This window comes from Dasypus novemcinctus, chromosome 8, assembly GCF_030445035.2.
Source record: "Dasypus novemcinctus isolate mDasNov1 chromosome 8, mDasNov1.1.hap2, whole genome shotgun sequence".
Classification (NCBI taxonomy): domain Eukaryota; kingdom Metazoa; phylum Chordata; class Mammalia; order Cingulata; family Dasypodidae; genus Dasypus; species Dasypus novemcinctus.
The window spans coordinates 15,465,076-15,488,580 of record NC_080680.1 but is presented as its reverse complement, the minus strand read 5'-3'; the positions used below and the strand labels follow the sequence as shown (position 1 = coordinate 15,488,580).

General features: G+C 39.5%; 1 protein-coding gene across 5 annotated transcripts in view; it reads right to left on the bottom strand.

The window, feature by feature from the left end:
* Positions 1-23,505, bottom strand: part of NOL8 (nucleolar protein 8) — a 34,294-nt gene that overhangs the window by 6,397 nt on the left and 4,392 nt on the right. For 3 of the 5 annotated variants that reach the window (XM_004452276.4, XM_004452274.5, XM_004452275.4), the window contains exons 5-13: positions 21,479-21,611; positions 20,476-20,544; positions 16,776-18,683; positions 14,835-14,945; positions 14,269-14,391; positions 13,893-13,983; positions 10,899-11,037; positions 10,092-10,169; positions 40-311 (exon numbers count right to left, since the gene is read on the bottom strand). In XM_004452276.4, coding sequence (XP_004452333.1) covers positions 40-311; positions 10,092-10,169; positions 10,899-11,037; positions 13,893-13,983; positions 14,269-14,391; positions 14,835-14,945; positions 16,776-18,683; positions 20,476-20,544; positions 21,479-21,611 — 2,924 coding nt within the window. Of the gene's footprint in view, positions 1-39; positions 312-10,091; positions 10,170-10,898; positions 11,038-13,892; positions 13,984-14,268; positions 14,392-14,834; positions 14,946-16,775; positions 18,739-20,475; positions 20,545-21,478; positions 21,612-23,505 lie in introns of all 5 variants that reach the window. The other 2 variants (XM_023587042.3, XM_071216589.1) reach the window with 1 other exon arrangement.

Genomic DNA, 23,505 nt, shown 5'->3' with positions numbered 1-23,505 from the left:
TGAAAAAAAGAAAAAAAAAGAAAAAGAAAAAACATTTACCTTCCTTTACTTCCTCAGGATCTGAATCAAAAAAGGAAAATGTAAACCCAACAGATTCCTTGTCCCCATCCTTCACAACTGTAGGATCATTTATTTCTTCTATTTTTTCTCCATCATTGTCCTCATTCCAAGGTATGTTTTTTTCCTTTTCACTGGTATCTTTAGTAGTTTGGAATATTTCTTTCAAATCCGTGGCAATGGTATAATACATTTCTTTAGACACATCAGGTAGCTTCTCAGCTTCTTCCCTTTTCTTCTTTCGTTTTGCTTTACTGTCATGACATATACAGACATGTACATCACAAAGAAAGAGTCAATTTTTGGATATTTTCTAGAAATCTACAGGAAAGGTAAATAACTTGAACTCTATCCATTCAACAACCAAGAGTATCCACATATAAATCTCTGCTATCAGAGGAGCATCTTCACCAGTAAGTTTTTACACAAAACTATCGCATACAGCTTCAGATAGTAAACACAAATCATATTCAGCTATCTCGTATCTTCTGAACTACATTTTAGAAATTATACCTAAGATATTGGCTTTGAGCAAAGTCAGTTAACCTCAGTGGGCCTCATCTGCAAAATAAGCATGTTAAACAAGATGGCTTCTACAACCATTCCGTTCTAAAACTCTTGTCAATTTTATAATAGCAGCATGAAAGGATTTGCTTATAATTTAGTTTTAGGAATAAACTATAAATGTGCTAAGTCTAGTCCGTTGTGGAATGAAATGTTTATTTTACCATGAAGCTGCTCTCTATTTTAGTAATAAGCTTTCTTCTTTGAACTCAGACTAAAAGTTATATGACAGTTCTTAATATTGAGTTTTTAGCTAAGAGATTAAAATCCTTTTCCCCATAAAAGTCCACTCCATGTATCAGGCCAAAGTTCTTAATAGTGCCTAAAATAATTAAAGACTAGGATGGCCTAAATAACTATTTTATTGGTGGAGACCATCTCATTGAAAGTTTTAATATTTTGTTCAATAAGGCAATTTGTCTAGCATTTAAGACAGATAACCCTGCTATCAAACTGAGCTTTATAAAAAATTGTGTTGTGCAGACATTTCATGGGATTATCACTGAACCTCAACGTGGTAGCTTTAAAATTGGTCTAAAAGTTCTTTTATACTCTTTCCTTCAAAGAGTGGCACTTAATTCTCATATCCTTTGAGTATGGCTTGGGCCCAGTGACCATTTAACAAATAGCGTACGGCAAATGTGATGGTGTGTGACTTCTGAGACTCAGGTCATAGAATAAGCTCAGGTCCCCTCCTTGATTTTCTCCCTCTTTTGGATCACTTGCTTTGGGGGGAGACATCTGCCATCCTATAAGGGTACTCAAGCAGCTAAACTGAGAGGAGAGGCTGACAATCATGGAACTGAGGGAAGCGGATGTGGCTCAAGCGACTGGGTTCTAGTCAGCCATCCAGGAGGTCCATGGTTTGATGAGGTCCATGGTTTGATTCCCGGGGCTTCCTGGTGAAGGCAAGCTGACTGCGTGGCAAGTGGGCCCAACTGGAGAGCTGGCCCACGTGGTGTGTTGGCCTGCACAGGAGTGCTGGCACAATGAAAAGAGACACAGAAGAGAGACAATAAGAGATGCAGCAGATCAGGGAGCTGAGGTGGCACAAGAGATTGAGCACCTCTTTCCCACTCTAGAAAGTCCAAGGATTGGTTCCCGGTGCCACCTAAAGAGAAGACAAGCAGACACAGAAGAACACAAACCATGGAACTGAGCCCTTTTGCCAATAACCATGTGAGTGAGACATCTTGGAAGCAGATCCTCACCCATCAAGCCTTCAGAGACAGCAATCAGGTGGTTTCTTGACTAAAATCTCATGAGATTCCCTGAACCAGAACTACCTAGTGAAGCTTCATTTAAATTCTTGACCCACAAGAACTGTGACCTTATAAAAGTTTGTGGTTTTAAGCTGCTAAGCTTTGGTGCAATTTTTTTTTTTTCACAATGACAGATAATTGATACTGACTTTGGTATTTTGAAATGTAGGAGAGGCTGTGGTATCCACAAAATGGGCAGAAGTTGGAAGGTCACTGAGAATGATAGTGAACACCTAAAGACCTGAAGAACTAGAAAACGTATAACTTTTGAAAAGGCTGTAGGTAAAAGCTTACAGAAAAGTGAGGTAAATGCTACTGCAAACTGGACAAAGGGGATTTTTGTTATGTAATAGCAGAAAAGTTTAGCAACACTGTTCCCTGTTTATTAATGTAGAAAGTAGAAAATGTACTTTCTCCAGCTAAGGAGATTTCTAGGAAAGTGTTTTCTCTTGCCACTCACTGTAAAATGTGAAGTGAGAGAGAAACTTAAGGAAGAATTTTTATATAAGGAGCCAGGACCTCCTGATTTTGGAGATTTCTTATCTCCAAAAGGCAAATGATGAGAAATTTACAAAATGGCTTCTGAGCAAAGATCAAATATAAGGCACTTTCAGGAAAATATGGTCTGAAGAAGGGGTTAGCAAAATATGGCCCACGGGCCAAATCCAGCCTGATGCCTGTTTATGTACGGACTGCAAGTTAAGGATATTTTTTTTCACATTTTTAAAGTGATTTAAGAAATAAGATAAAAAAGATGATTTTGCAACATGCAAAGACTATATGAAATGCAAATTTCCATGCCAATTCATAGTTTTATTGTTATACAGCCACACTCATTATTTACATATTATCAATGGCCTTTTTTGTGCTATAAAGGCAGAGCCAAGCAAATGTGAGAGAGAACATATGGCCTTCAAAGACAACTGTTTACTATCTGGCCCTTTACAAAGAAAGTTTCTAGACTCTGGTCTAAAAATAAAACAAGTATTTGATCAGACTCTAGACATTGCAAAATGAAATGAGGCATTTGGATCCCTAAACTTCTACAAACAAAGGCAGGCTGCAAAAACTATTCAGCTGCAAAAATATGCTATATTTCATGAAAAATGAAGGATGGCTCATAAAGTGGACTCAGAAGCCCTGGAGAATTATTCCCAGGTTCTCAGTCTTAATCAAAGAACTTCCAACATTTACCTGCCTGGATTTCAGAGCTACTATGGACCAGTGATTCCTCTGTGCCTCCTGCTTTCTCGTTGCCCCATCTGAACAGTGGTGTTTACAGTGGTTATCCGATGCCTGTCCCATAGGTTTATTTTGTGGGAGGAACAGATAACTTGTCTCTTTACTTCCCAGGTCTTCTGATCACAAGGAACTGCACTCCAGGCATACACAAGGAATTATAACAGATAAACCTCATCTGCATTTGGATCTGATTTGGATGACAACTTCCTAGATACTGAGCTAATATTTTAAAGGGATGACTTTTTTGGGGGAATATATGGAGGGAGTGAGCATATACTGCATGTGGGAAGAATGTAAATAATTTGTGGCCAAAGGGCAGATTGCGGTGGTTTTAAACTATGTCCACAGGGAAACAGACTTGGCCCAGTGGTTAGGGCGTCGGTCTACCACATGGGAGGTCCGTGGTTCAAACCCCGGGCCTCCTTGACTCGTGTGGCGCTGGCCCATGCGCGGTGCTGATGTGCGCAAGGGAGTGCCGTGCCATGCAGGAGTGGCCCCCTGTGTGGGGGAGCCCCATGCGCAAAGAGTGCACCCGTGAGGAGAGCCGCCCAGCATGAAAGTGCAGCCTGCCCAGGAATGGCGCCGCCCACACTTCCCGTGCCGCTGGCGACGGAGGAGGAGGACAAGGAAACAAGATGCAGCAAATGGACACAGAGAGCAGACAACCGGGGGGGGGGGGGGGGGGGGATTAAATAAAATAAATAAATCTTTAAAAAGAATAAAAATAAAAAATAAACTATGTCCACAAATTCTTTGATACTTCTCCCTTCAAGTGAAGGAAAAATACGGGCTGGACTTAGTGTCTTGCTTCTAAAATATCAAATATGGCAGATGTGTCAGTGTGTGATTTTGAGACTAGATTATATATTACACTGTGGTTTCCTCCTCCTCCTCTCTTTCTCAAGCCACTTGCTCTGTGGAAAGCCAGCTGCCATGTTGTCAGGGCACTTAAGCAGCCTAATGGAGAGGGCCACGAAGTGAAGTGCCATGTAAGTGAGACATCTTGGAAGTGGATTTTCCTCCACAGTCAAGCCTTTGGAGACTAAAGCCCCAGGTGATGTCTTGATTGCAATTCAAAGAGACCCTGAGCCAGAACAACGTAGTGAATCTGCTCCCAAATTTACGACTCACAAAAACTGAGATAAGAAAACGTTTGTGGCTTTATGATGTTATGTTTTGGTGAATTTGCTTCACAGTAATACATAATATACCTTAGATACAAATAAAAATAATTTTAATATGTAATATGAAATAGCCCCCAGACTTGTCACATTCAATGTGTATTATCTGAAATAATATACAAAAGTTCTACTTTTGAATATTTATATTATCTCTACTTTCTGCTTTGGGCTATGTGATTCTTTTTAAAATAACCTTTTAATTTTTGATGTAGAGAAAAGTTGGAGAGAGCATACAGGGTTCCCAAATAATCTCTACCTAGCTTCCCTTTACTGTTAGCATCTTATGTAATTATGATAAATTGTCAAAACTAAAAGATTGGGAGCCTCACCACAAGATGGTAGAGCGAGGTGCTTCAGGGATCCATATTAGCACAGAAGTTTTAAGCAGTCAGCAAGAGCTGGCAGAAACATCTTTCTCAAAGCTCCAGAAAACACTTACAGGATTGCAGTAATAGGGTGAGTGTCAAATCAAGAAAGAGGCATCTTAAAAGCAGTAGGAAGAACTTGTAGCACCCTGGCTGCTCCCCTCACTCCCACTGTCTTGGCATAGAGCCTGCCTACATTCCCACTGCAGATCCCTGGTCCTCTTTCTGAAAGGAGCATAGTAACCCTGGTATACATCCTGGGACCATGGATGTCTGCTCCAGACGCTCATGGAGGCCTGAAGGACTAAACCAGGATACTCATCACAGGCTTGTCACCCCCAAACTTTCTGAGGGTAGCAGACTGATCACAGAGTTCTTCAGAATGCTATGGAGGCCTTTGTGGCTGCCAGTGCGAGGCTGTGTCACTTTCAAGTTGCTGAGGAACTTAAAGGCTGCTGTTTCAAAGACAGAATGAAGGGAAGCCTTTTCAAGTGGACACGGTATATTTGAATGCAAGATTACTGATAAATACAGAATAGGTTCCCTTTCTTTGCCCCTTATTGTGGTGGCAGGAGTGACTTTTCAGAGGGAAGTCCCAAATATCTCTAGGAATCTGTATCTGAATGATATAGCTCTGTCCTAAACTGGCACAACGGAATATTCATCATTATCTATGGCAATTCTTTTATCAGCCAGTTCAATCTAAAACTTAACAATATTAATACCAAAAGAACAAGTGAATCATTTAAATCCATAATCTTAATTCACATATTTCACAAAGACTGGCTAAGATTAGTTATTTGACGTAGATTACTTTTGTTTACAACTTGATTGACATTTTAAAAATTCCCTTCTTTGGGTTATTCCAAAGATTATGCTTTTATAGTATATTCTTAAAGGTTACTGATGAGGCATATATATGGCCATGGTAGGCTTAATTCTGGCTAGGATATATCTCTGCACTAAGTAAAGTATATGTGTATCTATAATAAAATATGATGCTACCTTCATTTTGGTGGTATACTAAAGAAGAAGAAAAAAAGAATGCTGTGAGAGAGCAGTCAAATCATGGCTGCCTGAGGGCAAGGGACTACTGGCTATAGGACGTACAGTGCAGATAGAGAGCAGTGCCCAGGACTGTGATGAAACTGTTTCCTCACTGCCCAAGATGAGACACATGCAGAAATATCAGGGGAGCCCCTCTACTTTGGCCTGTGTAGCAGTTTGATATGGTTATGAATTCCAAAAATAGGTACTGGATTATGTTTGTAATCTGGGCTGTACCTGGGCATGATTAAGCTATGAGTAGGGTTTTGATTGGGCCATGTCATTAGGGTGTTGAGTTCCCACCACTTGATGGGCAGACTCACAGATAAAAAGCATGACAAAGGACAGAGTTGAGTGTTTTTGATGTTGGAGTTTGATGCTGAAGCCTTAAGCTGGAGCCCTGGGAAGTAAGCTCACAGAGGAAAGAGAAACAAGCCCCCAGGAAGAGAGGAACCCTGAGCCCAGGAAGAGGCAAGCCCTGGGAAGAGAGGAACCCTGAACCCAGAGAGAAGCAAGACCCTGGAAAAGAGGAACCCACGAATCCTGAACCCTTGCAGACATCGGCAGCCATCTTGCTCCAACACGTGAAAATAGACTTTTGTGAGGGAAGTAACTTATGCTTATGGCCTGTTACCTTGCCATACCCCAAATAAATACCCTTTATAAAAACCAACCAACTTCTGGTATTTTGCATCAGCACCCCTTTCGCTGACTAATACAGCCTGGAACCATTCCCTATAATCATTGTGTGGATAAGCTCTGAAGGAGAGCACTTACACAGGGCAATCTGCAAAGACTGGGACAGATGTTATCCTTTTTTTCTTTTTTGTTAGTTCCTGGCATTCAAGGAAAACACTGTCATAATACCAGCTAGATGCAAGCTTAAGGAACAGATGCCTCAGGGTCTGAATTCCAGTGATAATACATTGAAATACCAAAATGTCCAGATTTCAACAAAAGATTACAAAGCATACAAAGAAACAGGAAGTGATGGCACGTGCAAAGATTAAAGCATTAGAAATGATCCATGAGTAGGACCAGACCTGGGACATACTAGGCAAAGACTTTTAAAACAATGGTCCAAAATCTTCTCAAAGAGCTAAAGGAAAACACAGACAAAAAACTAAAGGAAATCAGGAAAATGATAGATGAACACAAAGAGAGCATCAATAGAGAGATGGGAATTATGAAAAGGAACCAAACAGCAGAAGACAAGAGAAATAGAAATTAAAAATTCCCTAGAGCAATTCAACAGCAGATAGGAGCTGTCAGAAGAAAGTATCAGTGAACTTGAAGATAACAGAACAGAAATCATTGAGTCTGAGGAGCAAATAGAATGAAAAAAGTGAACAAAGCATAAGGAACTCGTGGGATACCATCAAGTGTACCAGTATACACACTGTGGAGTCCCAGAAGAAAAGAAAAAGAGGCAGAGAGAATATTCAAAAAGATAATGGCTGAAAACTCCCCAAATTTAACAAAAGACAGGAATATGTACATCAAGATGTTCAACAAAGTCCAAACAGGATAACCTAAACAGACCCACACTGCAACATTTTAAAGAGAGAATTCTGAAAGCTACAAAAGAGAGGTAAAATGCCATTTACAAGGGAGCCTCAATAAGATTAAGTGCCAATTCTCATCTAAAACCATATAGGCAAGAAGGCAGTGGGATGACATATATTTAAAGTGCTGGCAGCAAAAAACTGCTAATGAAGAATTCTATACCCAGCAAAATTGTCTTTCAAAAATGGGATTGAAGTTAAGACATTTCAAGATAAACAAAAGCTGAGTGGACTCCACTAGAACAGCCCTACATAAGAAACTACAGAGATCTGCACATTTAAAGGAAAAGTCTCTACAGATGATAAATAGATCAAAGTTGCATGAAGGAACAGAGATCTCCAATAAGGGGAAAATATGACAATATAAATGCCAGTACTACTGTATGTTTGGTTTGTAACTATACTTTTTATTTACTACAGGCTCTAAAAGACAATGCATAGGGAAGCTGACTTGGCCCAGTGGTTAGGGCATCCGTCTACCACATGGGAGGTCCAAGGTTCAAATGCTGGCCCATGCGCAGTGCTGATGTGCGCAAGGAGTGCCATGCCACGCAGGGGTGTCCCCCACGTAGGGGAGTCCCACGCACAAGGAGTGCGCCCCGTAAGGAGAGCCGCCCAGCGTGAAAGAAAGTGCAGCCTGCCCAGGAATGGTGGTGCACACACGGAGAGCTCACACAGCAAGATGATGCAACAAAAAGAAACACAGATTCCTGTGCTGCTGACAACAACAGAAGTGGACAAAGAAGAACACGAAGCAAATAGACACAGAGAACAGACAACTGGGGAGGTGCGGGGGGCAGGGGGGAAAGGGGAGAGAAATAAATAAATCTTTGAAAAAAAAACAATGCATAAAATCCAATAAAATCTGGGGTTTTGGACAGAATATAAACAATTTGTGACAAGAACTACAGGAGGGTGGGGGGACAGAGAGGTATAGGGAAAAAGTTTTTGTATACTACTGAAGTTAAGTCAGTATCAAAGCAAATGAGATTGTTACAGATTTAGGATGTTAAATTTAAACCCCTTGATAACTACAAAGAGAGTAATGGATGATATGCAAGATCACAGAAACAGAAATTAGAGTACAGGTGGCCAAGAGTGGAGGGGTAACAGGGTACGGAGAATTAATGCATAATGGTTATAGGGTTTGTTTTGGTAGATTGAAAAGTTTTAATAAAGGAAGGTGGTGAATGTGATTAATCCCACTGAAATGATATGTTTGGAATGGGCTGAGACGGAAACGTTTATGTTGTTTATATGCTCCCACAATTAAAAAATAAAGTGCAACTAAAGAGAATGACAATTCAATGTGATATGTGTCAAGGATGGGATCTAAAAAGGAAGAAGCTCAAATTACTGGGAAATTTGAAAAAATTGGAATATAAACTGTAAGCTTTAAAATCAATGCTATTTCAAAATAATTAATAAACATGCCTATGAGATAAAAATAAATAAATTTATAAATAAAATCAAAGTTGAATTTCTTGAACTTGATAACTGCATCTAAGGTGGTTACATAAGTAAATAATCTTATTAGGAAATGTACATGGCAGGATTAAGTATTTAAGGAGCATGATGCAGACAACCCACATGCAAATGTTCAGGAAATGGACTGACAGACTGACAAACAGATGGATAGATATAGTGTGTGGCAAAATGTTAAAATCACTGAATCTGGGCATCTGGAAATATAGGGTTATTTGGAATTCTCTGTATGGGGTTTATATTATTTTGGTAACTGTCCTGTAAGTTCGAAGTATTTTAAAATAAAAAGTTAAACAAAAAACAAGAAACACTAAAAAAGTAAAAGATTAATATTGGTCCATATTATTGGTCCATTACTATTAACTCAGATTTCACTGGTTTCTCTACTAATATCCTTTTTCTGTTCCAGTTCCTATCCAGGATACAACATTGCCTTCAGTGATTTTAGTTAACAGTAAGAAAATGAAGGAATTAAACCAGTGTTATTGGTTCCTCTATATATTTAACAAACTGATTGCACATCTATAGGAAATAAAAACTACCACACTGAAAACAAAAAGAAAAACAAAACAACAACCACAGTATAGTACAGTGGATTGAATGGTGCAGAACCCGCCAAAAGTTTTGTCCATGTCCTAGTTCCTGGAAACTGAGAATGTTACCTAATTCAAGAAAAAGGGTTTTTGCAGATATAAGTAAAGGATTTTGAGATGAAGTGATAACCCAGGATTATGCAGGTGGGTCTTAAATGTATTACATGTCCTTATAAGAGACACAGAGAGGAGAGACTCACAGACAGAAGTGGAAGGGGTGGTGTGAAGACAAAGGCAGAGACTGGAATGAAGCGGCCACAAGCAAAGGAATACCAAGATTGCTGACAGCCACCAGAAGCATGGAACGGTTCCCCATTTCTGTACCCTGAGCCTCTAGAGTGACTGCAGCCATGCCAACACTGCTTTCAGACTTCCAGCCTCCAGATGTGTGAGAAAAGAAAATTTCTATTGTTTCAAGCCATGAGGTTTGTTTTAATTTGTTACAGCAGTCACAAAAAACTAAGAGAAGTGGGAAACACCACACTAGATTAGGAGGATATATCCTCATTTATGTGCATGGGATTTCTTTGTCAAAAGGTAAGACTTTCTCCACCATATCAATAATTTCTCTCTTAACTTTTCCCACCCCTGACCGTAAACTAAATACAATCCTTATTGTATTTATATTGTGTCCAATGGATGATATATTGGTTACTATCTGCTTTTTTTATTGCTTGAGAAGATATTAATTCATATGATCTGCTACTAAAAGAAGTAGCTTGAAACGCACCTTTCTTTTGGTTTATCATCTCTTTTTCTTTCAAAAGTGGCATGGTCATGCCTCGTTGGGTCATAATGTATGATGTCCCTATGTAAAAAAAAAAAAAGGAGAGAAATTAGAAGAGATAATTCAGAACATTTACACAAAAATTAGTAGCACATTATAAAATTATTAAAAGTTATAAAAATTAATAGCAAATTATTTTCAACAGTAGGAAGACTTTGGGACAAGTGAAAGCTATATATTTAAGAAGAGTATTAAGATCTTCTTAGAAATGCTATTTTAAATTATCTAGTTTTGAATTTCCTTGGCTCTTTAACCTTAAAAAATTTTTTTTAATATTTATTTTTCAAATATATACATTTAAAATTATATTTTATTATATATAGAAAACATGATATGCAATCTGGGATTTCCATAAAATAATTGGGTTGGAGATGGAGGGGAAGTGGGTAAAGGTAAAGATGAGAAGATTGGTCACATGTGATAATTACAGAAGCTAAGCGATGTTGTATAGGGTTTCAGTACAATTGTTTCCCTAAGTTATATATGATTGAAAATTTCCACAATAAATAGTTTAAGTGATTTATCTAAAGGAAAGTTAAAGAAAATGAAAACACTCTAACCTATTTGCCAAAGATAAATATTAATATTTATTGAAGCCAATTACTAAGTCAAAGGTAAGCATATTTTTAAGGGTTCTGATTCATATTGCCAGCTGGCCTCCCCAGGAAATATAAAAAGACTTAGTTTTCAACTAAATTCAAGAAGTCACTTATGGTAAAGGAGAATATTGGGGATGAAAATAAATCATACTTAAATTTCTTAGCAGTTATGGATCCTTTGTTTGTAGAATTGCTTAAATTAATGTGCAAAACACTTTGTGCAACAGCCAGTGCTTTCTTTTTTTCTGCAGCAAGCTCCTCTTCCTCAGCAGTTTTCTTTTCATTTACCTCTTTGAGAGAAAAAGGTAATGAGTAATCTCATGGCAAAACAGCATTAAAAGTCTCAATCTTCAAATACTAACCCATCACTTAAAACATGTGTAAAGCCCATTAAGATAGGAAGGAAAAAATTAAACCTCAGTTTGCTAACCTCCCTATTCCCCAGACCCTTTCTCCACAAGGAACCAGAAATTACCTAACCAGCAAAGAAAAAGTCCCATCTATATATGTAGTTATGAAGATGAAATCTGGATTTAATGGCTTTTAGGGGCAAGTCTAAAAATCTTTAAGTTAAAGATTGATAAATGTAACACAGCCAGGTATTAACAAAACTAGACTGATTAGGGACTAGTCACTTTTTGAAACATTCTAAATAATGATAATTACAATGAAGATGGTACTTTTACTGACTACTAATATGACACTTTAGAAGACAGTTGCTACAGCCTTTGATGCATTAATAAATATTGCAGGGTGAGATCCATGTGCCCTACCCATACATAGAGGGATCATGGCATTCGTGGAATCTGCTGACCTCAACTACTAGAAACAGGCAACTATCAAACAACAAAGTTAAACAGCTATTTTAGATTATATATATCAATATGAAAGAAGAGTAAGCTCAACTTGCCACAGGATATAAACAACCAAGTACCAGAGCTAGCATAAAACTCCGACTTGAGTAAGTTTTCTACAGAGATGCCCCAAAGTTCTTAAGGGTTGAAAGGAGGTAGAGATTATGTTTTAACTGGAGCAAGAAATGTCCTACAGACCAGACAGAGTCTGAGGTAGGAAAGACAAATTTGATACAAAGTAGGAGGAGGGCATGCTATGTGTAGGAAGCAAAATGCACATGTATATTGAAGAAAGAAAGTAGAGTTTAGATTGCAAATGGAATAGGTTAAACTGTATGAAACTGCTTATAATCCAACAATTTTTAACTTCAAAACACAATTTAAAAAACCCAGAGGGGAGAAGCAGTACAAAGGCTGAAAGTGTTTGAAGGCTGGCTGTGCCCCTTATTTACCAGACGGTCTTTGCAATTCATAAAAATTGAGCCTCAAACATTGAAGAAGGTTTGATGTCTGGCTGCCCTAAGAATGGAAGTGCTATTGACAGCAAGAGAAAGGCAGGAGGAGCTGGGATAGGGAAAGAGAGATTCAGTTCTGGTCTTGCCAAGTATAACAGGACAAAGAAAAGCCTGTTGGAAATATCCAATATGCATCTGAAAAGAAGAGTTGGGAACTCAACAGAACAGTAGGAGAAGATGTGGGAAGTACCCATGTACAAGTGAAGGTTAAAGCTTACAGGGACTTATGACACCTTGGCAAGAGCCAATATCTCAAGGCAAAGGGAGAACTAGGAACCAAGAACTAGGTAGGAAACCAGGAAGTTATGATATAATGGAAGCAAAGGGAAAAGAACAATTCAAGAAGGGATGGTCATCAGTGACAATGCTCAGGTAGGCTGAAGAGAATGAGGCTAGAGAGCATGTCACTATATGTGGTGAATTAATTATCCATAGCTTTACAATAATACAGTTATTATATGTCAGAATAATTGTAAGGAGACAGATAAAGTAGAAGTTAAGAAAGTAACCTTTCTATGCAGCTTCTAAACATAGGCTGTTCCCAAGGTTCTGTCCATTCTGTGTTTTCAACATGGGATTTTGAGTCAGAAGATATGAAGTCAAGTCTTGGCTCTGAAACATTTTGGTGTGGACCTTATTCACCATTAGAAATGAAAAAGATGAAATAGCAACCTAAAAACTGGTAGTGTTGAAGGAATGGCTCTTTTTGGGACGCGTGACACTTAACAATGAACAGTCAGGATTAGGAGACAGATATAGATTAACTCAGGAAGGAGATAAGAACAAAAAGAATAAGGGGTAGGAAAAGAGAAAAGAATGAGATTGATGGGAAACAGACTTGGCCCAGTTGTTAGGGCATCCGTCTACCACATGGGAGGTCCGCGGTTCAAACCCTGGGCCTCCTTGACCCGTGTGGAGCTGACCCATGCGCAGTGCTGATGCGTGCAAGGAGTGCCCTGCCACACAGAGGTGTCCCCTGCGTAGGGGAGCCCCACGCGCAAGGAGTGCGCCCCGTAAGGAGAGCCACCCAGCGCGAAAGAGAGTGCAGCCTGCCCAGGAATGGTGCCGCCCACACAACAGAAGCGGACAAAGAAACAAGAGACAGCGAATGGACACAGAGAACAGACAACCGGGTGGGGGGGATTAAATAAATAAATAAATCTTTGAAAAAAAAAAAAAAGAATGAGATTGAGAGAGAGGGAATGTGACCATCCTCTTGGTCAAGCAGGAGGAAAGGTCCTTTGAAAATGAGTACAAGGTTTCATAGAGAAAGTCTGGAACCACTGCTGTGAAAACATTATACTGGAAGTCAAAAAGAGGAATTAGTATGCTTCTGATAGCATTATTATTCTTAGTTATGTCCAAATAAGATGAATTCAGGTAGAATAATTTTGACATTATATGCTACATCATTTTTTTTCAAAATCTGCACATTTAAGGGAAAATGAAAACTTCTCTTTTTAAAAAGCCAAGTGTGACCTAACAGCCCTCCATGACGTCAGCCAGAACCTGCCAATTGTTGACAGGAGCTGACAGAGGATGCATGCCAGGGGTAGGATAGAGGAAAATGGAATTTCTGGTAGATGCTCACTATTCTTGTTCTGACAGCTTCAAGAAATTACATTTTTCTAAATAAATTATTATGTACAGACAAATTCAAGGAGTATTAAGTAAGCAAATCACTTCTAATCACAAACTTCTCAATTCATTGTTCTGGGATGTACAGTTTAGGTCCTGGCACTGTTATCATGACTTTTTGGACAGTAAGACGTTTACCTTCCTGTTCCTCTTCATTGTCACTTTCTAGAAATCGGGCGTCCATGCGAAATCTGTCATCAGCACCAAAGTGAGACTGTAAATCCATGAGCTACCAAGATAAAAAGCCATATACAATTGATAGCCACATTCTCAAGAAACTGTTTCCAAAGAAGACTTTCTGCAGTGTACATCCCCACACCTTAGATTCAGTACATGCTTGTTTGGATAAACTCACCTAACAATGAATCCATTAAAAAGGGCCAGAGAGGACTCATTCTCAAAATACCTCAACACTAGAATGTACATCAAGGTCTATCTCCATTTACTTAGATCTAAAGGTGATGTAGAAAAATAATGACATGTTGGAAGTTTTATTATTTCAGTTTTCACTAACCTTCTGTCCAGCTTTGCCCTCAAACTGAGGTTTAATTTTAAACCTGTTACTATCATCTTCAGACGTAGAGTCTTCATCATCACTGCTATCAAACAGTTTCCCAGATGTCTGACGCATGGACTCCTTTTAGATTGATGAAGCGAAAACAGAAACATCTGTTATAACTGAGGTAAATCAGCACTTCCTTTCAAAATTTAATCCCCCCCCTCACACTTAAGCAGCAACAATCCAGATGCATTAAAAGGTGGGTTAAAATGGGAACGCCAAACTCAGTGAGAGTTAACTGGCCTCTCAGAGCATTAATGCCGAGGTCCCCCATGTGGCCTGGATCTGGAGGTCAGTAGTGAGGGGCGGCAGTTGGTATCAGTTAGCAGGTAATGTGGAAGGCATAGGTTTGTGTCAGAGGAAATTTCTAAGACACTGACCGTCTCAGCGTAGGGTGACCTGGGGAACCTGGATCTCATCACAGCCCCCCGGATTTTAGGTTGAGATTGGTAGTCAGGTAGAAATCACAAAAATGAATCAGCAAAAGTAGGTAAATGCCTCCAGTGATGTTCTGAACTTACTTTCAGAAGTTCCTCTGGATGGCTTTGCCCCTGATGGGATGTCTCTTCTGTTTCACTTTCACTGTCAGAACCAAAGACGATATGCGTTGGCTTGTTCTTTGAATGACTATCCTAGAGAGGTAATCAAAAGTATTACATTGTAAAACAATCCAACCTCAAACTTAGCATGTCCAAACATCATCTCTGTCCCCTGCCAAACCTATTTCACATCTTTTTTCTTCTACTTGGTATCTTTTAAACCCATTCCTAGTCACTGCCTTAGTTCTGACTTACACCCTCCCAAAGGTTCTGCCCAGTTCCAGACCTGACCCATTCAATTTGTTCTTATTATGTGCTGAATCATTTTTCTTTTTTTAAGTTTTATTTATTTATTTTCTTCCCCTCCCCCTCCCCTGCCTAGCTGTTTTTGCTGTCTATGTCCATTCACTGTGTGATTCTCCATATCTATTTCTCTTTTTGGCCTCTCTTCTCGTCTTTCTCCTCTAGGATTCACTGGGATTTGATCCTGGAGACCTCTGATGTAAGAGGTTCCCTGTCAATTGTGCCACCTCAGTTCCTGGTCTCTGCTGTGCTTCACCTTGATTCTCCCCTTCGTCTCTCTTTTGCTGCATCATCATCTTGCTGTGTGACTCACTTGTGCGGGCACTGGCTCACCACATGGGCACTTGCATGGGCACTCAGCTCACTGCGCAGGCACCCACATACTCAACTTACCATGTGGGCACTTGGTTCACTGAGCGGGCACTTGGCTTACCACATGGAAACTGGCTTGCGTGCTGGTACGCTTTGTGTTTTTTTTCACCAGGAGTCCCCAGGGACCAAAACTGGGTCCTCCCATATAGTAGGTGGAGGCCCTATCACCTAAGGCACATTCGTTTCCCTGAATAATTTTTCTAATATAGTGTTTAGCAGACATTTCTGTAAAGGGCCAGATAATACATATAGGCCACATATGATCTCTGCCCTGTTTTTTTTCCCCGTAACCCTTTAAAAATGTAAAAAACATTCTTAGTTCACAGGTTGTACAAAATCAGGCCGTGGGATGAGTAGCCTGAGAGCTGTAGTTTGCCAACTCCTATTCCAAAACACATAAAACTAATCTTATTTTCCTTAGGTCTTCACTGTCTTTTCACAGCCATAAAGTGCAACCTCCCTAGGCTCTTCACAACTCACCCCTACTCATTTTTCTTAATCCATTTCTTGCTACCTTGTTTCTATAAATTTCAGTCACGCTGATCTGGAAAAATGTTCGTTCCTTTTACGTAGAATGCCTTTCCTCTCCCTCCCACCCTTCTCACCTCTGCCCACTCATCCTTTCATATCTGACTCAACTAAGGCATTTCTTCCTTAGGGAAGTCTCCCCTGCTGGCCCTCCAGACCGGCCTAATGTTCTTCCTATGTGCTATGGCACTCAGGCATACTCTGTCTTGGCTGGATCAAACTGAGTTGTGATTGTATGCCATATGCCACTCAGCCATGAAAGGCAGGGACCACATGTGACATTTTCAAATCTAGCACTTATTGTAAAAACCTGGAACTCTGTAGATACTTAATTGCTGAAAGAATTATAAAAGCTCAGTATACTAAATCTTGGTTAGACTTCTATAAGTGATTTATAAGTAAATTCAGACATATAGGACACACCACTTAATTCTGCTAGTTATAATTTCTTAATGAAAGGAAATTATGAAGAAAGCTTTTAATAAAAGCAAATTTAAAAGGTTTTTACTAAACAAAGTGTAATCTCACTTCCTTTGGGATATACTAAAAATTGGTATATGGCAGGTATATGGTGATAAAAGCTTATATATCAAGGACACTAATCACAAAATTGGAGAATGCTAAGATGACAATCAATTCTAAAGGGAGACACCTTCCTTCATGTGGAAGGAAAAGCTGGACTTTGGGAGTTCATGTTAAATAGATTAAAAATGTACTTACCAAATTTGCTAGAGCATTGTGAACCAGCTTCTTTTGTATTTCTTTTGCTTTCTGTCTTGCCTCTAAGGCTGCCAAACGCTTCTGATTATCTTGAGCATGTTTATCCTTCGTGGTAACATCTGATGAATTGCTAATGGAAAGAGGAAAATCAGTTTTGCTCTCCTGAGAATCTTTGCTGAAAACACAGCTGGGCCTGTTTTTCTTGGAAGAGCCCTTTGGTGATTTCTCAGGAGATGTAAGGCTGCTTGAATCAGTCCCCTCTTCCTCTGAGCCTTCTTCTGTCTTTGCAGTGCCATGGTGACCATCATTACTGAAGTTTGTCTTGTGAGACTTTGCACCAAGACCTAAGGATTTCTTACTTTTTAATGGCAATAGCCTAGAAATAGGACTTTTACTTTCCTTTTCTGAACTGCTAGGCGATATCACCTTGTGATCCTGGCTCTCAAAAGTGGGCCCTTTTTTTTCAGGCTGAATAGGATTTGAGCCATTTGCCTTCTGTGCATGTTGGCATTGAGTCAGTTCTCTAGACAAGCCATTAGTATATGGGGACTCCTTTTCTGTGGAAATACTACTGGGATCCTCAAGTTTCAAGGGGTTCTGATCTTTATTAATATCATTAGAGGCAACATCCTCTTTCAAAGCTTTATTAACAGATTCCTTTCCATAGAGAGAGCCTATTCCCTTGAAGGCCTGGAATTTTGGCTTTAAATTGTTTTCCTTAGGTTTCTGTTTATCCCAGACGTTTGTTTTTTCTTCTAGAAGGGAAGCCACAATTTCCTCAGGATGAATGCACTGTTTGCCTCTGTGAAGACCATTAGGAGTCTTGGGGCTTGTGGAGCTCCTGCCCAACTGGCAGGTGAGGGTGGTTTTCAGGCTGTCATTCTCAGCACTTTCTTTTGGAGCCTCCAGCTCACTGGAAGCCAACTGTTCCAAATCAGCTAAAGTCAGACTCACATGCAAACAGTTTTCCATCATGGCGTTATACTCCTCGTCTCCTTCAGATTCAGCTGATTCTGATACAGAATCTTCACCACTACTGGAGTCAGATGGAGATACATCATTAAGAAGCCTAACTGCATTATTTACTGCTAACTCTACATTTTTTGTTTTTTGTATGTTAACACAATGATCAGAAGGCTCACAGGTCTTTCTATTTTTCAAAGAAATTTTTTCACAGGTAGATTTTTCCATTTGTGAAAATTCTGTACTTTTGACCTTACCAACATTTTTTTTCATTGCAATGATTTCATCTGTATCTCCTGAATCATAGCCACAATCATTTTCTGTAACATTATCACCACTCGCATGGCAGGAGACATTATTTTTGATAGCTAAACTTGTTAAAGAATGAAGTTTGTGAACATCTGATTTGAAATCATCCTTTACAACTTCAAAGGGATCATTTTCAGATTCCATTACTGAGGACCACGTAGTTCTCTGCAAGTTTTCCTCTCTTGCAATCACTGCTCTTAGTTCATCTTCAGAATCCATATCATCATCAGACATGCTATTTCTATTCCTGGCAGTTTTCAAGCCAGAGGTCTGGAAAAATACATCTCCAGGTTGCTGACTATCAGAATTAGATATAGAGAATGATTTGGAAAGAACAATGGAGTCACGTGGTGTTTTTTGTGCAGCCTGTTGCTGTTTTAAGTGTGGACTATGCATTACACAACTGTGTCTTGGACTCAGATAAAGAGACCCAGTGGAGCCCTCTTTACATTGCACTTTTATTTTCTTCTTGGAAGAGCCACGAAACTCAGAGAACTCTCCTCGCCGTTTCTTACTCATAAGATCATTTCCTCCTTCTAATTTCCAAGTGAGGTTGGTTATAGGAGTGGTATTTGTGAAATCCTCCCCTATCTTCTTCAGGTTGTGGCAGTATTTGGATGGATCATATTTTATGATGTTATCCAAGATCAAGGAATGAATAAAATACTAGGCTTTAGGAAAACCTATCCATCTGGTAAACAAAAGGAACAATATAAATAGCAGTGGGCATGTCATTTATCTCATCTCATCCTCAGCTTTCTATCAAAACAAAATCTTCACAAGGTGACATTTTCAGGGTCTTTGGAATTGAGCTTTCTATGACATACCCACAGTTAAAACCAAGCACCACTATTAGCAGCAAGGAGAAATTATTTGTGATGTATGTAGCATGTTATAGTAAACCTACTCCAGTTATATTCCAGGTACACAGGCCTCAGGTCTGTGTCTCCTGTAAATCAGAGAAAATCATTCAGTGAGCTGATACTGTAAAGTGGAATACAGAGGGAAGCCAGAATGATATAGCTATACAACTCCTGTCCTTCTCATATTCTTTTGGTCATTCTTGTCTTCTCAATATTGACTCATCTAGAGCTTCTGATTTCCCTAGCTCAATGAAGCCCATTTCATATTCACTCATTAAGCACTTTGTAGGTCTCTATTAGTAGTTAATAAAGTTTTACTAGGCCTGTTGTGTTGATGACATTACCCAGAGAAGAGTCTAGTTAATGTCAACATATTGTGATAACTGACATTTGCTGATTTCCTAAAACATGAACAGACAAATGTAAGTTGCTTCAAGCTATTACTCTTGACAAGCACCTTCGTTCGTGTAATTAGTATTTAATAATACTTGTCAATTATTTGTGAGGTGTGCTAGATATTGTTTATCGCCTCTTGGCTCCACACTGTCCTTCAATATCCTCCTTCCAGCTATCAGTAGCTGCCATTAATGGGAAGGTAGAAAGTGAAGAGGAAGAAAGAAATTACGATTTCCTTGACTTTAGTGCCACTGGCAGCAGGAGCAGCAGCTGTAGCCAGGGCTGCTGAAGCCTCAATTCTAGTAGCAGCCTCAGGGGCACGGGAAGCACAAGCTCTGAGGAACACTACCTTTCTGCTTTTCTAGCTCCAGGGGTGGTAGCAGTTTGCTGTAGTCACTAATCTTTGAGCAACCTGGCCATCAGCTTTTTACTCCTCTAGCACCTTTTAACCAACTGCAGTATTACATTCTAGTAATCTGAAATACCTTAAATGGCTTCTGTTTCCCTAACTGACTGAAACACAGGGTTAAGAGGTAAAGGATACACAAAGATGTGCCCTTTGCTTCCAAGTTCATAACCCCAGGTTTTCAAAGTTATATAATCTGACCATGTTTGCTCAACATAACTGGCATCACTGCTTTGGTCATCCTGGGTTCTTTACTATTTCCCCATCCACGAGTCTCTTTCCTGTCTACATATTTGTATTGACTATCGTCCTCTTTCCTGGATTTCCTCCCAACCTTTTCCTATGAATTCAAAACCTTCCCTGATTTTTCATGACCCAACTCATGTCCTAAGGTTTCATAAAGCCTTTAATGATAGCACATTGTTCTTTTACCCTTTTTTTTAGCTCCTTTAGCAATCGCTTTGAATCCATGAGGAAAGAGGAAGTATGTATAAATCAATAAATGCAATCACTTCTTTGGAAGTTATGATTTGTATTAACTGTATAGAGTGTCATTACATTTTCATGTTATTCTATAATTATTTTATACATGTGGTATGTGGTCTTATCTGCCTAAAAATTGGGAATACTGAAGCTGCTAAGTAAATACATAAAGACTTCCTGACAGAGGCAGTGAAACTTTAAAGGAATGAAGTAACTCTTTGAAAGTATCTGTTGCACTGATAGACAATAATTATCAAGAAAGATCAGTCACAAAGGATATTTTACGTTTTTGTTGATTCTTAAGGTGTAGAACAGGTAAGACTCTTCCAAATTTACTCACAACCCAATTCTAAAAGGAAAAAAAATGAAAGAACATATTTATGAGTCATAAATGGAAGATTTTAATAACCACACTGCATAGGTATATAACTTAAAAAAAAAAAAAAAGAACTCAGAGTAGCCGTGACTACTGTTGGGTTTAGTTTTCTTACAAAGAAATAAAAAGTATAAGAGGAACAAAAAAAGGAAAGAAGGAAAATTGATGTAGATACTAATTCCATATAAACCATGTAGAATGCTACACTAAAAACCCCAGCCATTAAAAAGGTAGAGAGTAAGAAACTAGAATACAGGTTACCAGGGGCTGGGGTGGATATGGAGGATGGGGAATTAATTCTTAATTGGAGCAGAGTTTCAATTTGAGGTGATGGAAAAATTTTGGTAATGTATACTCATGATGGTACCACAACATTGTGAATTAATGTATCTGAATGTGGTTAAAAGGAGAAATTTTAGGTGGTATGTATGTTAGCAGTAAAAACAAAAAACAACTACGGGTCTGTACAACACAGTGAACTGACTTGTAAATTATGGACTATAGTTAATAGTATAATTATAATAATATCCTCTCATCAATTGTAACAAAGGTATCATACAAATGCAAAATGTTAAAAATGGGGGCAGGTATATGGGAACTCTATTTTCTGCATTATCTTAAAAGAAAAAAAAAAAAGGGCAAACTTGGGACTTAGGACCTTACTCTGCTCCTCACTACCATGTTATCTTGGAACACTCACTCAGGTTTCAATTTCTCTGTCTGTAAAATGGTTGAGAGCTGTGCTTACCCAAGTGTATTAACATACTCTGAAGATCATAAAAGATTATCTGTGTAAAATGCTTCAGAACAATGGGTAAAAATCAACTGCCTTTATGCATGACATCCATGATGATGTGGTCTCAGGTACTGGTTCCTGGGCTAGCTGGGGTACCAGAGGGAGACTCACTTTATGCCCTGGTACTTCTGTTCCTGGCACAGCTTTCATATGTAAATCCACCACTCCTGTCTTTTTTAACAAGTCAGTGTTGCCTGTTGATTTTTCTTTATTTGCTTTTGCTGCTTCTCTCTCCTGGGACAATCTGAATCAAAGAAAAATACAAACGAAAGAATTACAATAACCTAACAAAGCAAAATGGCATTTCCCTTGAGATGACCTTAAATGATCACTAGATAGTAAACAGGTTTATAGTTTTAAATGACAGACTAAAACAAAAACAACTTTGTGAAAAGCCTAATAACTCATCTTTTAATCTGAACATACATTTTTTGTTGTAGAATAACTGGAAAACACAGAAATGTGAAGAAAAATACATTACACATTCAACTGTTAATATTTTGTCTATTCTCTTCAGCTTTGTTCTATATGAAGATATATATGTTTTTATTTTATTTATTTTTTTTAAAGATTTATTTATTTATTTAATCCCCCCCCCCCGTTGTCTGTTCTCTGTGTCTATTTGCTGCGTCTTGTTTCTTTGTCCACTTCTGTTGTCTTCAGCGGCACAGCAAGTGTGGGCGGCGCCATTCCCAGGCAGGCTGCACTTTCTTTCGCGCTGGGCGGCTCTCCTTACAGGGTGCACTCCTTGCACGTGGGGCTCCCCTATGCGGGGGACACCCCTGCGTGGCACGGCACTCCTTGCGCGCATCAGCACTGCGCATGGACCAGCTCCACACAGGTCAAGGAGGCCTGGGGTTTGAACCGCGGACCTCCCATGTGGTAGACGGATGCCCTAACCACTGGGGCAAGTCCATTTTCCATATATATTTTTAAATGTAATTCAGATAATACTATAAATATGGCTGGGTACCTTTTTCCCCCCACCTTATCATTACAACATCTTTGAAAACATCATTTTAATGGCTGTACAACATGCCATTATTTAACTATATCATAATTTACTCAACCAGTACCTACTGCAGGCAATTGAGTACTATAGACCTGTATGGCAGTGAAAGGCTTATCATTAGAGCTCTTACAATGGCGAATGGAGGTTCTGCTCCTTCTGACCATTCCTATTGTCCTAACTCCTCATATCCACTCCCACATCACCACCCTGGACCCAGCAGACATCCTAGCTCCTCTTCATGAGAAGACTGAGACCAGAGTGGCTCTCTCCATCTTCCCCTTTCAGCGTGTACACGCTCACCTTTTTTTTTAACTTTATTTTTTTTATTTTTTAAGATTTATTTATTTATTTATTCCACCCCACCCCACCCCGGTTGTCTGTTCTCTGTGTCTATTTGCTGCATCTTCTTTGTCCGCTTCTGTTGTTGTCAGCGGCACGGGAATCTGTGTTTTGTTGCGTCATTTTGTTGTGTCAGCTCTCCGTGTGTGCGGCGCCATTCCTGGGCAGGCTGCACTTTCTTTCGCATTGGGTGGCTCTCCTTACGAGGCGCACTCCTTGCGCGTGGGGCTCCCCTACATGTGGGACACCCCTGTGTGGCATGGCACTCCTTGTGCGCATCAGCACTGCGCATGGGCCTGCTCCACACGGGTCAAGGAGGCCCGGGGTTTGAACCGCAGACCTCCCATGTGGTAGACATATGCCCTAACCACTGGGCCAAGTCCGCCACCCCCCTATTTTTTTTATTGTGGTAACATATAACACAAAATTGCTCACTGTAACAATTTTTAAGTGCATACCCCAGTGGTATTCATGACATTCACAATGTTGTACTATCACCACCACCATCTATTACCAAGACCTTTTCATCTCAACAGTCTTTTACCCTTTATCCTCTTTTCCTTCACTCTTCCCCATACGAGATGTCTTTCAAAGTCCTATTTACCAAGCCAACTAATGATTGCAATGACTAGAACACCACACCAACTTTCAAATTCAAACTATCCTCCACCCCCACTCCCCACCCCACATACAACTGCACTGACCAATCCTCACTGGTCCTCTGCCTCTAGCCTGTCTCTATATACCACCTTCTAGAATGACATATGGCTGAATGTCAGTGTATGTA